Source organism: Morus notabilis, unplaced genomic scaffold (assembly GCF_000414095.1).
Source record: "Morus notabilis unplaced genomic scaffold, ASM41409v2 Scaffold355, whole genome shotgun sequence".
In the NCBI taxonomy this organism is placed as follows: Eukaryota; Viridiplantae; Streptophyta; class Magnoliopsida; order Rosales; family Moraceae; genus Morus; species Morus notabilis.
In genome coordinates, this window is record NW_010360877.1 from 256053 (window position 1) to 267399 (window position 11347).

An 11347-nucleotide genomic window follows, 5' to 3' on the forward strand; every position below is an offset into this window, starting at 1 on the left:
GTTGTCAATTTCTTTGTTCAGGAAAACTTAGTGGTTGATCTAATGTGGCTATTAATCGTGCCATTTCCATACGATCAACTTGCGGATCGTATTTCTACGTGCTTAGACCGCCGGTTTGGCGGTCAAACGATAATTGCGTTTGGCGGAGATCAGCTCCGCCTCCTTGCTTTTGAAGACACTTTTCAAAGTGTCTTCTTAAGTGTGTAGTGCCGTGAATAGTGTTACCTTGTAATTTCTCACCACAATATTTACATTGAGCTACGTATTTAATGTTACCGTTATTGTCGATCTCCTCGAATGTGTTGAAGTGCTCCCAAACTGCTGAGGTGCGCTTGCATTTCTTCTTAGAACTTGCAACACTTGCATTAGCACTACCGCTTGTCTCTCCTCCACGGCCACTTGTGCCACCACCATTATGTCCCCGACCTCTAGTACGTCCACCAGGGGTCAGATTTGCAGTTTCATCAGCAACTCTTTCCATAGTTTGCGATTCCTGCGTTTGAAAAATATTAAGAAATTACCCTTCTTCGATGTTGAATTGGGCATCAATGGGAATATCCCCACCATAACCAGAAGAAGCCATTATGAAATATAAGAGAGATTGAGAGTGCTTTGAGAGAGCTTAAGAGAGATCGAGATTCGAGAGAGATTTAAGCGAGATTAAGAGAGATTTGAGAGAGATTAAGAGAAATTGAGAGAGAATGAGAGTTTTTGGGTGAGAAAAATGGTTGGGGGGAGGGGGGTATTTATAGGAAAATTTTTGGGTTGAAAAAAAAAAATTTTCCCCCAAAAATTCGGGTCCAACGGCTACTATATTTTCGGGCAGTTCGAGCAAAATTCGGGCAGGTCGGGCAACGATAAGAAATCCGACCGTTGGGTTCAAATTTTCGGGTAAAATTCGGGTTCAGGTTAGGTTCGGGCAAAAAGACCCGTTTTTGCTCAAAATTCGGGCATTTTTTGGGCTAACGGTAAAAAAAAAAATCATGCATTTTTCGGGCAACGGTCACAAAAAATCGGGCAACAGTCAAAAAAATTCGGGCCGTTCGGGAAAAATTCGGGCAACTTCGGGTATTGCTGGAAAATTTAAAAAAATTCCGGCAAATGGCGGGGGACGACTTCTCCACGGCGGCGGGCTGTCGGGAGGATTAATATTTTCGAGCTACCCGAGCCCGTGCCCGAAAAAAACCGTGGTCGGGCGGCGAGAGGGCCCTGCCCGCCGTGCCTGAAAATTTTCGGGCACCGGGCATGCCCACCACCCGAAGTTGCAACACCGGTGACTTTTGGTCCCCGTGGATATGGAGTTCATCTCAAATCTGAACCACATAAAAATCTTGTGTTTGACTCTTCTATTTTCTTCTTGTGATTGTGCAACTTCGAAGCATTCTTTAATGTGTGGTGTTTGATCAAAAGTTTGTTAGATTCCTGTTTTGTTCAACATTTTATATCAAAGAAAGAATAATCCTAGTAAATTCAAGTACTGTTCTTAGATCACAAAAGAAAAGATATGCTAGTTGAAGTGACATCTATTCTTGTCTCTTGTGGGGTTGGGGACAAACAAGCAACGACGATTATTTTCTTTTTTTTTTCTTGTGTAGTATACATGTGAATTAGACTGATGCCTCGTTCACTTCGCGAATTCGAGTTTTCAATTCGTGCTGAAATGTGACATTTTCTGAGAGCTTTTCACTGTAGCAGAAAAAGTTAGATGTGACATTTTCTGAGAGCTTTTTACTGTAGAAACTTAAAACTCGAATCGGTGAAATGAACGAGGTCTCAATAACGCCCTTCTGAATGCACTTACAAGTACTAGGGATTACAATGTGGTGGGGCAGCGGTAGCTATGCTTCCTCCACCCTACTCTCTTTTTGTCTCTCACACCCGCTTTTATATGTGTATAATTTAAGGTTAAGTCGGGGTCGGAAAATACCTATAAGAGGAGTTATCTATGTACTTTACTCATTTATCCATTAAAAATTTAAAAAATACTTGTGACATTATCAAATTTAAAAAAAATAATAATTAAATTAGTAGAAAAATAAACAACATAACTATTAATATGTCATAAACATAAATTGAAATCTTAATGTCAAATCTAAACTCTAACAATAACAAACCGAAAGTTTAAAAACTAAAGTGTACATATGTAAAGAGTATATGTAATCAGGGTGAGGTTGGGTACGGAAGGGCTTCTCCAGCCCCGCCCCACCTCCAAATCAGGGTTAATTTTTGACCTATATCCGCCCTCACCTCCATTTAATGTCTTATATACCTGTCCTAATGGCTCATTCGTATTAAATGTATTCTAATAATAAGATTTTGAAATTCAAAATAGATTTAAACTCAATTCATACTTTAAAAGGCCGGATTACCAAAATACATTAAAATATTGATGCTTTAATATTAGAAGTATTAAAGTTGAAATTTATTATAAGTTCGAGAGGAATTTTGTACCGTTTTAAGTTGTAGAGATAAATTAGACAACTGCAATTTAACTGTAGAGATAAATTAGACAACTGCAATTTAACGAGGGTCAAATTTAAAATTAGTCCTTTTTATTCTTTATGTTAATTACTTCTTAAAAATATTTTGGTATGCTCCCTCACTCAGTTTGAAGGTTGTCTCCAACGATCTCTAACATAGACTACAATCGGAAATATGATAGTGAAGCAAACACCAAATATTTTGTGAAGCAATGCTAGATTGAAATACAAGAGACTAGATTGCTCCTAAAATCAACAAAATTATGTTTTGTGTTGCGTAAGATTCCTAGAAAAGGGGGGAAAAAAGAGAAGGGATACAGAATATATGAACCAAAATGTACATGTATAGCAAAGAAAGAAACACTACAAAAAAGATGGATGATACAAAAAAAAGTACTTTTTTATCAAACACTATCTAAGCTAACACGAGCAGGGGATGGAGATGGATTATTCCGGCAAACGGGACAAGTTCCATTCAAGCGTAGCCATTCGTCAATGCACTCCGCATGGAAGCAGTGTTTGCAATCCGGGATACATCGCAGGGTCTCCTTGCTGCAATACTCAGATAAACATATGGGGCAAGTGATATCATTGGGTCCAGGCAACCGCCGGCTCTCTCCTAAAACGAGCTTTTGATAAGATTCAATGGTGGTTTCATCCAAACCCATCATGACAATGGCAGGTTCTGGTCCTTCGGGTGCTGCAGCCACCGCGGTTGTGCTCCGTCGTGCATTGAGATGGTTAGTCCTGTCTACAAAGCAGGCAAAGCAGGCGATCCCAACTGCGCATGTGATGGCTGGCACAGCAATGGAAAAGCAAATGATCCGAAATAGTTTGAGGCCATCATTTGATCCATCTGAAATTTGGTTATTTTACAAGTAAGGTGTTATTTTAGATCTCCACTTTATCCAATTCAATTTTGTGTCCTAAGTCATTAGTAATTGAAAAAAATAAATAAATAAATACAATGGGTGAGAAGAAGCCATCAGCCATAATCACTTTCCAAGAAAGTTTCCTCAATTGGATTTTTGGAGTTCTTTTGCTTAGAATAGTATAGGTGAGTTTTTATGCCACTTTTTTACTCACTACTGAGATCTTGCCTAATTGGCTGTTTAAGAGTCACTGGACAAACACGCTTGGTGGACCAATGGGTGGTCGCTTCATCTTGAACCTTTAGGCTTATTGAGCAACTAACCGTTCACCCAATTCGATAGATCCTGAGGACCTAATTATATATCTTGGTGGAGAATTTGATAAAGGTCATCTATTACCATGACCTATTGGGTAAAAATGGATTCTAGAGTAGTGCAAGGTAGAGCTGAAATTTGGATTGGGAATGGAAAGAAATTAAGGCCCGTTCACTTCACCGATTCGAGTTTAGAATTTGAGTTTTGCTACAGTAAAAAGTTCTCAGAAACAGTCATATTTAACTTTTTTACTACAGTAAAAAGCTCTCATATAAAATCACATCTCAACTCGAATTACAAACTCGAATCAACGAAGTCAACAGGCCATAAGTATATTATATATATATATATATATTCTATCAGTCGTCACAAGATAGAAGAACTTGATGGCATCCATATCCTACGGGTGCCATTCAGTTGACATTGTTTACACAAGTCAAAAATACTAATTTATCTAATACACGTATAATGCCGTACTACACTAGCTTTATACTGATACAAGATTCATATGTCATGCATGATTTAATTATATTATTGACCTCGATAAACAAGGCAATTTGTTAATCTTACCAAAGGTGGTAATCAACTAATCTCTGACCGAATCAGAAAGTAACCGCGCTTTCTGTTAAGGCAAATATACTGATCGGAAGGTAACAAAACGATGTCTCGGGAAGAAATTTGCATACCTTTTCCGGGAAAGTAGAAGCAGCCAATATCTTGGCTAATGTTGCTTTTGAATCCACAAAGGCCACCTTGGGCTTCACAGATGCTGCAATCAGGTTCATACCATGTCAAATGAAGATCGTTATTGAGAGCGCTCGAGAATCCTTCATCATATCGAACAGGCCTCGAAACCGGGACTTGTAATGTGCTAATAACCTCACAAGAAGCAGACATTGAAGTGGCAAGACTCATGGAAGAAGTGGCTAAAGCCGAGTGTGTTGAATTGCTGAGACAATCGATGGAAGTGTACCGGGACTTGGTTAAGGAAGATGGGCACATAAGGAATGTGAAGTTCTGATAGAAAGCTGAAACAAAAGGAGACCCTGAAAGATTGAAGGACAAAAGCCGACGAGGAAGGCATTTGAAAGGATCATAGAGAAGTATCTCTTGAGTGATGTAACTGATTTGTCGAACAAAAAACTCCCCAGAAAAAGGGAGTTTGAGAACTGTTAGATTCTGGCTGTTACAGGTCAGGTCGAAACCGGGGTAACCGCAGTTTTGCAGGTTCTGGCCTTCTAGCTGAAAGGGGAATCTGATAGGGATGCTTTTGTTGTCACACATGGAAATTTGACATTCTTCTGATGCAAATATAATGGGAAAGAGAAAGAAGATGAGGAAAAAGAGGACATCAATGGTGCCCATATGTTGAAAGCCTGAATCTAAGAGAGGGGAAGGTTAGTGTGCAATAGTGATGGCTTATGTTAAATGTCACTCAATATTTAAATAGTTAGGAAAGTCGAGATAGTATAAAATAATGGTATTGCCTGTGTAGAGCAATATAATATATTTAAGTAGTGGTGGTGAATGCTTTTATTAGCCATTATCAATTAATACACCAGATGCCTTAAGGGAAGACCGAAAGAAATGGAGTATTTATATCAGTTTTCTGTCAAATCCAAAGTGGGATATCCAATCCTAGATATGGGGGGGCCATTCATTATTCCCAAACAAAGTAGTATTAAAAAACCTTAAGAACTACAACAGAACATGAATATGTGTATCAAGTCCACACTGCACAGCAGGACATGGAGTATTTATGAGATGTACAATTGACTTCTGTGGAGTATTTATATCAGTTTCTGTCCCCTTTTTTGAACAAATTCTGAGCGAAAATATATGAGTATGTGTACCAAGTCCAAACTGCAAAACAGAACATGGATGACCAAATCTCTCTCTCTCTCTCATATGAGGAATCAGCAGGCAAACAACTTTATGGTTAGCTATTTTTTTAAAATCCGCCAAAAGAAAAAATGGCTGAACGAATACTACACCAAACGGTAACTTTTTCTTTCTTTTCACAGGCAGTTCCTTTGTATTATGTTCTCGTTAGAAGTTGAAGAAATTACAGGAGTTGCTGAGTGATCCGGATAGAAACAACTTCTCCATCAGGTCCAGCTCTCATTGCATGGTATTTGATGTGAAGTCCTGGAAGCGAGAAAACAGAAAAGGCAAGTTATTAGTTACTTGGTTTGCAAAACAAAGTTCCGTGAACATCTGTATAAACTTAAATTAGAGCTACTACCTGATAACATTTAGAGTGATTTATTGACGGATATAAAGGAAGAGTTCTGCCTTCATTTTTCTGTAAATTGGTGTTAACAGCGACTGTGTGGAGACTTATCACAGCCCTTGGTTGCCAGTCCATTGGTTTTCCAACCAATGGCTTGAGATTAAAGATTGCTTTGCTGCCATTTTATTTAGAAATTAAATCAGATCGACTTATAACCGCACGACAGAAATAGCTGATGTTCTTCTTCTTCTTCTTTTCCGGCTAATCAAGGTGATGTTCTTGTTAACATTGATTGATATGTGACCAAGGCAACAGAGTTCTATTAATTCCATTGAACAAACACTAGTAAAAAAGCCACCAGTCAATCTATACAACATTGAAACCCATTATAAACAACTTGTTCATGTTATTAACTGTTCCTAACTCAATTTAGATGACACAATTATTAGAATCACCTTGGCCACTTGTAGTAAGTGGTTCCATAGTAGGGCATTTTCCTAAACAATCGCTTTCAAAAACACTGCTAACTAATCATTGTCTCATAGGTATACCAGTTTTAAGTATCATGCCATTTTTTCATTGATCTTATGGTTAGCAAATTAACTGTAAGGAATATTTTTACCGGATGTCAATGAGTCTGCGAGGTGTTTGACATCAAAACTAGCCCCTGACGCTCCATCTATGTGGTTTTTGATATCACAGGATCCTGCAACATCGTAATCCCAGCTCCCATTTTGGTACCCCTCGCTCAGGAATAGTTCTATGTGTCTTGCATCTAAAGCCTGCATTGTTCCTGTAAGAGCAACACAATATTTTAACGTCATGTTTTCGAATATAAGAATATAAGACAAATAAGCAAATTAAGATTAAGTGGACAGGCACCGAAGGCAGTTTGCTAGCGAGGTATCACCACTAAGTAAGAACTTGTTTCTTATAACTAAAATCACATTTCTAAACTCTTTTATCACATATATCATATGATAGTGTCGTCTCCAAATTGGTTGAAAATTCAATGGGCACACAGTATATTCTTTCTTTCTTTTTCTTCTTTTTTTTCTTTTCGTTTTTTTTTTTTTTTGTTGTCCTCACCATCATATGTGTCGAGGTCACAGACCGGGCAGCGAACAAGCTGAAGATCTGTAAGAATCATACGTAGGTGACTAGTATTAAAATGATGACATTAAGCATAGGAATTTTAAGGCTTTAATAATAATAATAATAATAATAATAATAATAATAATAATAAAAATCATAATAATAATAATAATAATAATAATAATAATAATAACAATAATGATAATAAAGATAATAATGATAATAATAACAATAATAACAATAATAATAATAATAATGATGATGATAATGAGAATAATAACGATGATAATGAGAATAATAACGATGATGATGATAATAACGATGATAATGACAATGATAATGACAATGATAATGATAATGATAATGATAATGATAATAATAATAATAATAATAATAATAATAATAATAATAATAATAATAAGAATAATAATAATAATAAAAATAATAATAAGAATAATAACAACTACAAGAACAACAACAAGAACAACAACAAACAACAACAACAACAGAAACTAACTTACATTTGACCCCAAGAACAAAGCCAAAATTAAATTTGACTTTCCTGTATCAAATAATCCCAAAAGGACACATTTCTAATTGTAACATTAATTGATAACCTTTAAAAATAGAATTTGACTTTTCTTTCACAATAATTATTTTCGAGCCAAAAACTATTTCTTAACTGCCACATGATTTTTTCTCTAAATGGCTGCATCAATAATGTTGTCAGCAAAAGGATGAGCAAAATAATCACTTTACTTTAAAAACTGTCCAACCCACAACTTTTCAAGCGATGTGGTGTGGCTTTATACTTCGGGGTTTTGGTTTGGTGCCTAATTAGTGCTTAATCGCAAGGTGCAGTTTGGTTTACAGTTAAAAATTTTCAAAACCACAATTTACTACATTGCACTTTAAGTATATTTTCATCAGTGAGATTTTATACATTAATTTGTTTCATGATTTTATATATATAATTATATTCCTATTATTTAGTATTATCTTGTACACATGTTTTTTTTTCTTTTGTAAGATAAACAAAGACTTCAGAAAATAAATATGATGTGCTTATATAAAGAAATTAGTATTATGGTTGTGGTTTATTCTAATATATATTGAGTATTTTCTTGTTATATGTACATACATTAAAAGAAAGTTATTTAGACAAATGTGCTTAGTTCTTGTTAGGTCTAAGTTTGTAAGCTATAAGAGTATCTCTAATATCAATTGTATATTTGACATTAAAAAGTATGATCATAAGTCGTGTTATTTTCTTCTGTACTCTAATGTATAATGGTATTTAAAATGCTAAATTTACTTTTTCCTATCATCATTAAGCTTTGAAAATTATAAAAGTAGACTTTTAATTTTTAAAATAATTTTAAAATGTAAAATTTGCAATGATTAAATGAAAAGGTAAACATATCAATCAATAGTAATTAAATGTCAAATTTTTCATATGTTATACTTGATGAGAAATTTACTATAATGTACAACGTATGAAAACTTTGGCACTACAAATAGCATTGAATTGGATAGTGTTTTTTACACTCAAATGTTAAATTTATAATTAGTACATAAGTTATAGGATTGCATTAGAGATCCTCAAAGGGCTAAACTACTCGTTTTACTAAGGAAAAAAAAAAAAAAACAAAACAAAAATTAAAGTACAATCTAAGAAAGCATCCTACCATTTTCTATTGGACAACAAATTATTCTCTCTTTTACAGTGATGGATCTAGGATTTGAATTCATGTAGGGCATAAATATGAATCAGAATAATAATAAAAAATTAAGTAAAACTTCCAACATCTCTTAGTAATAATTTTTTATTAAGTGTTATGCATACTACGAAATGATATCATGTATATTGTTAATATTAAAATCAACGTCCTTCTAGAATTAAGAGAGTTCTTAAATTGAGAAAGTCACCACATCTGCACATTAGCAAATTAAGAAAAGAAAACAAGGGAAACCATTGTTTAACTAAAAACAGAAGGAGATAAAAGTAAAATTTGCTAAATTACTAATCTATGTCGTCCACTAAAGCAGAATCAATGTTTTTGGCAGACAGGAAGATACATTTTTCCTAGAGATGCAAGAACGGGCCTGCCCGGCCCGTTCTTCTAAGGTCCATGCAGGCCGTGGGCCTAGCGGGCTCAGCCCATGAATTTTGTGGGCTAGGCCGGGCTGGCCCATATAAGAATGACTTCGGTCCAGCCCACACCACAGGCTAATTTTACATGGGCCGTGCCGCGGGCTAGGATGGGTCGCGCTATGGACCTTGAATGACCCGGCCCACTCAAGGCCCATCATGGGTTTAGATGGCCAGCCCATATAAGCATGCAATTTTTAATTTTTTAATTTTGAATTTTGAATTTTTAAACAAGTTAACAAATAAATAAGTTTGAATAGTCAATGGAAATATGAAAAATGATATTTTATTTACGATTACCTCATTAAATAAAAATCTTTTTAAGGAAAACCCAGTGGGATAAAATCTTAGTAAGAAAAAAGAGTACAATAAAGATAATTACACATAAGATGTTTACAAAATTACAAAACAAAGGAAAAAAAAAACATAAAAATATTATGGGCCTAGATTAGCCGGGCTATTATGGGCTTAGATAGGTCGAGCTGGGCCTGTCCATCGTAGGCCTAGACGGGCCAGTCCAAACCTAGGCTGGGCTGGCCCGTGGGCCGATATATGTTGGCCCAGCCCAGCTCACAAATATTTATGGGTTAGGTCGTGCCTTGAACAGTGACGGGCCGTGCCAGCCCGGCCTATCACTATATTAGGATGGGCCTGGGCTGGCCCATGAGGCTCAGCCCATTGTTGCATCTCTAATTTTTTCTTAGAGAAAAAATGATTCGGTGTGGCTCATTTCATGAAATTACCACGTGTCATTATACGGTCGTCCTTTATCCACGTGGCACGAAACTATTCCTCCGCTAGCGGGCGTCCACGTGTAAATAAATAATCGGAGAAAAAAATTGAGCTCAGTAAGCATGGAGTAGACAATCTCTCGCAAGTTGTGGCTGACAATCCCATGCCGCATGTCGTTGTCTCATTCCCCAATGGAAAACGTGGCGGGCCCACATGTAGAAAAGCTGATGTGTTGTCTGTTTCCCCCCGTTTGATGCGTCTCTTTCCGCGCATGGCTCTCACGCGCCAATCACAACCTCTGGCGGTTAGATCCGACAGTCATAAAAAAGTCTCAGTTTTCTTTATTAATTATTATTACTTATTATATTTATTTATTTATTTTAGAGGTATTTATTGTCCGGTTTTGTCCATTTTTATACTATTTTATCAAATTTCTGATATTACTTAGATAAATATGATATAAATAATTGAGATAAAATTAAAATTAAATAAAATCACACCTTGTTAGATAAAGGACAAATTAAACAAAAAAAAAATGTAATTAATTTTGAACACATTAAACTAAGCAGAAACATAACAATGTAACATTTGCTGAAAAAAAGAGATGAAAAAAATAAATTGTATATACAATGAGAGTAAAAACAAATTGAAAACATAATAAAACAAATTGTTTACAAATTGTTTAATCTTTTTTTGCTTCTGAATTCTTCTATAATTCAATTGTTTATTAAGCTTATTAAATTGTTTATAATTTTTTTTCAAATTTTTTGGCGCACTAAAAAGCGGAGAGGTTTTTCCATTGACATGGATGCACTTCTTCCTATGCGTGCTCTTCACAGGGCCCATCGCAGCTGTTAATGATCTCAATCTAACGGCCGAAATAATTTCTAATTTTATTTATTATTATATTTATTTATTTATTTATTTTCAAATTATTTGGCCCACTAAAAAGCGGAGAGGTTTTTCCATGCACTTCTTCATATGCGTGCTCTTCACATGGCCCATCGCAGCTGTTAATGATCTCAATCTAACGGCCGCAATAATTTCTAATTTTATTTATTATTATATTTATTTATTTATTTATTTTGAATTATTTTGTGGTCCATCTCAACAACGTTTTGCATCAAATTTTTGATGCTATTTAAATAAAAATGTTATAAATAATTTGAATGAAAAATAAACAAAAATCACTAAAATAAAATAAAATCACACAAAACTAACTATAAAACAAATTAAACAAAACAAAATAGAACTAATTTAAAATACAACAATATTTTTTGTTTTAGATTTTTTCCTTACTTTTGTGTTAATTTCTTTTGTGTCCTTTTTTCTTCTTCTTTCTACTTTTATTTTTTAAAAATAATTTATATAACCGTTATTTTATATTAATCTTGTGCACAGAGCGGATGTTAAAAACTAGTACTAATAAGAAACTAGAGCAATTTGAAAAAAAAAAAAAAAAAAAAAG

General features: G+C 34.9%; 1 protein-coding gene across 1 annotated transcript; it reads right to left on the bottom strand.

Moving 5' to 3' along the window:
• Positions 1-2784: 2784 nt before the first annotated feature.
• Positions 2785-5063, bottom strand: LOC21400568 (putative RING-H2 finger protein ATL21A). Its single transcript, XM_010097468.2, has 2 exons — positions 4354-5063; positions 2785-3336 (listed from the first exon to the last, which is right to left on the bottom strand). Exons 1-2 carry the CDS (start codon positions 5030-5032, stop codon positions 2885-2887), a joined length of 1131 nt encoding a protein of 376 aa, XP_010095770.1. The 5' UTR covers positions 5033-5063; the 3' UTR covers positions 2785-2884.
• Between the last annotated feature and the right edge of the window lie 6284 nt (positions 5064-11347).

Coding starts and splice junctions, on each gene's coding strand:
- LOC21400568 (XM_010097468.2), bottom strand. CDS start 5,032: ATGGGCACCATTGATGTCCTCTTTTTCCTCATCTTCTTTCTCTTTCCC. Junction 3,337..4,353: donor CTTCTACTTTCCCGGAAAAG/GTATGCAAATTT, acceptor ACCAAATTTCAG/ATGGATCAAATGATGGCCTC.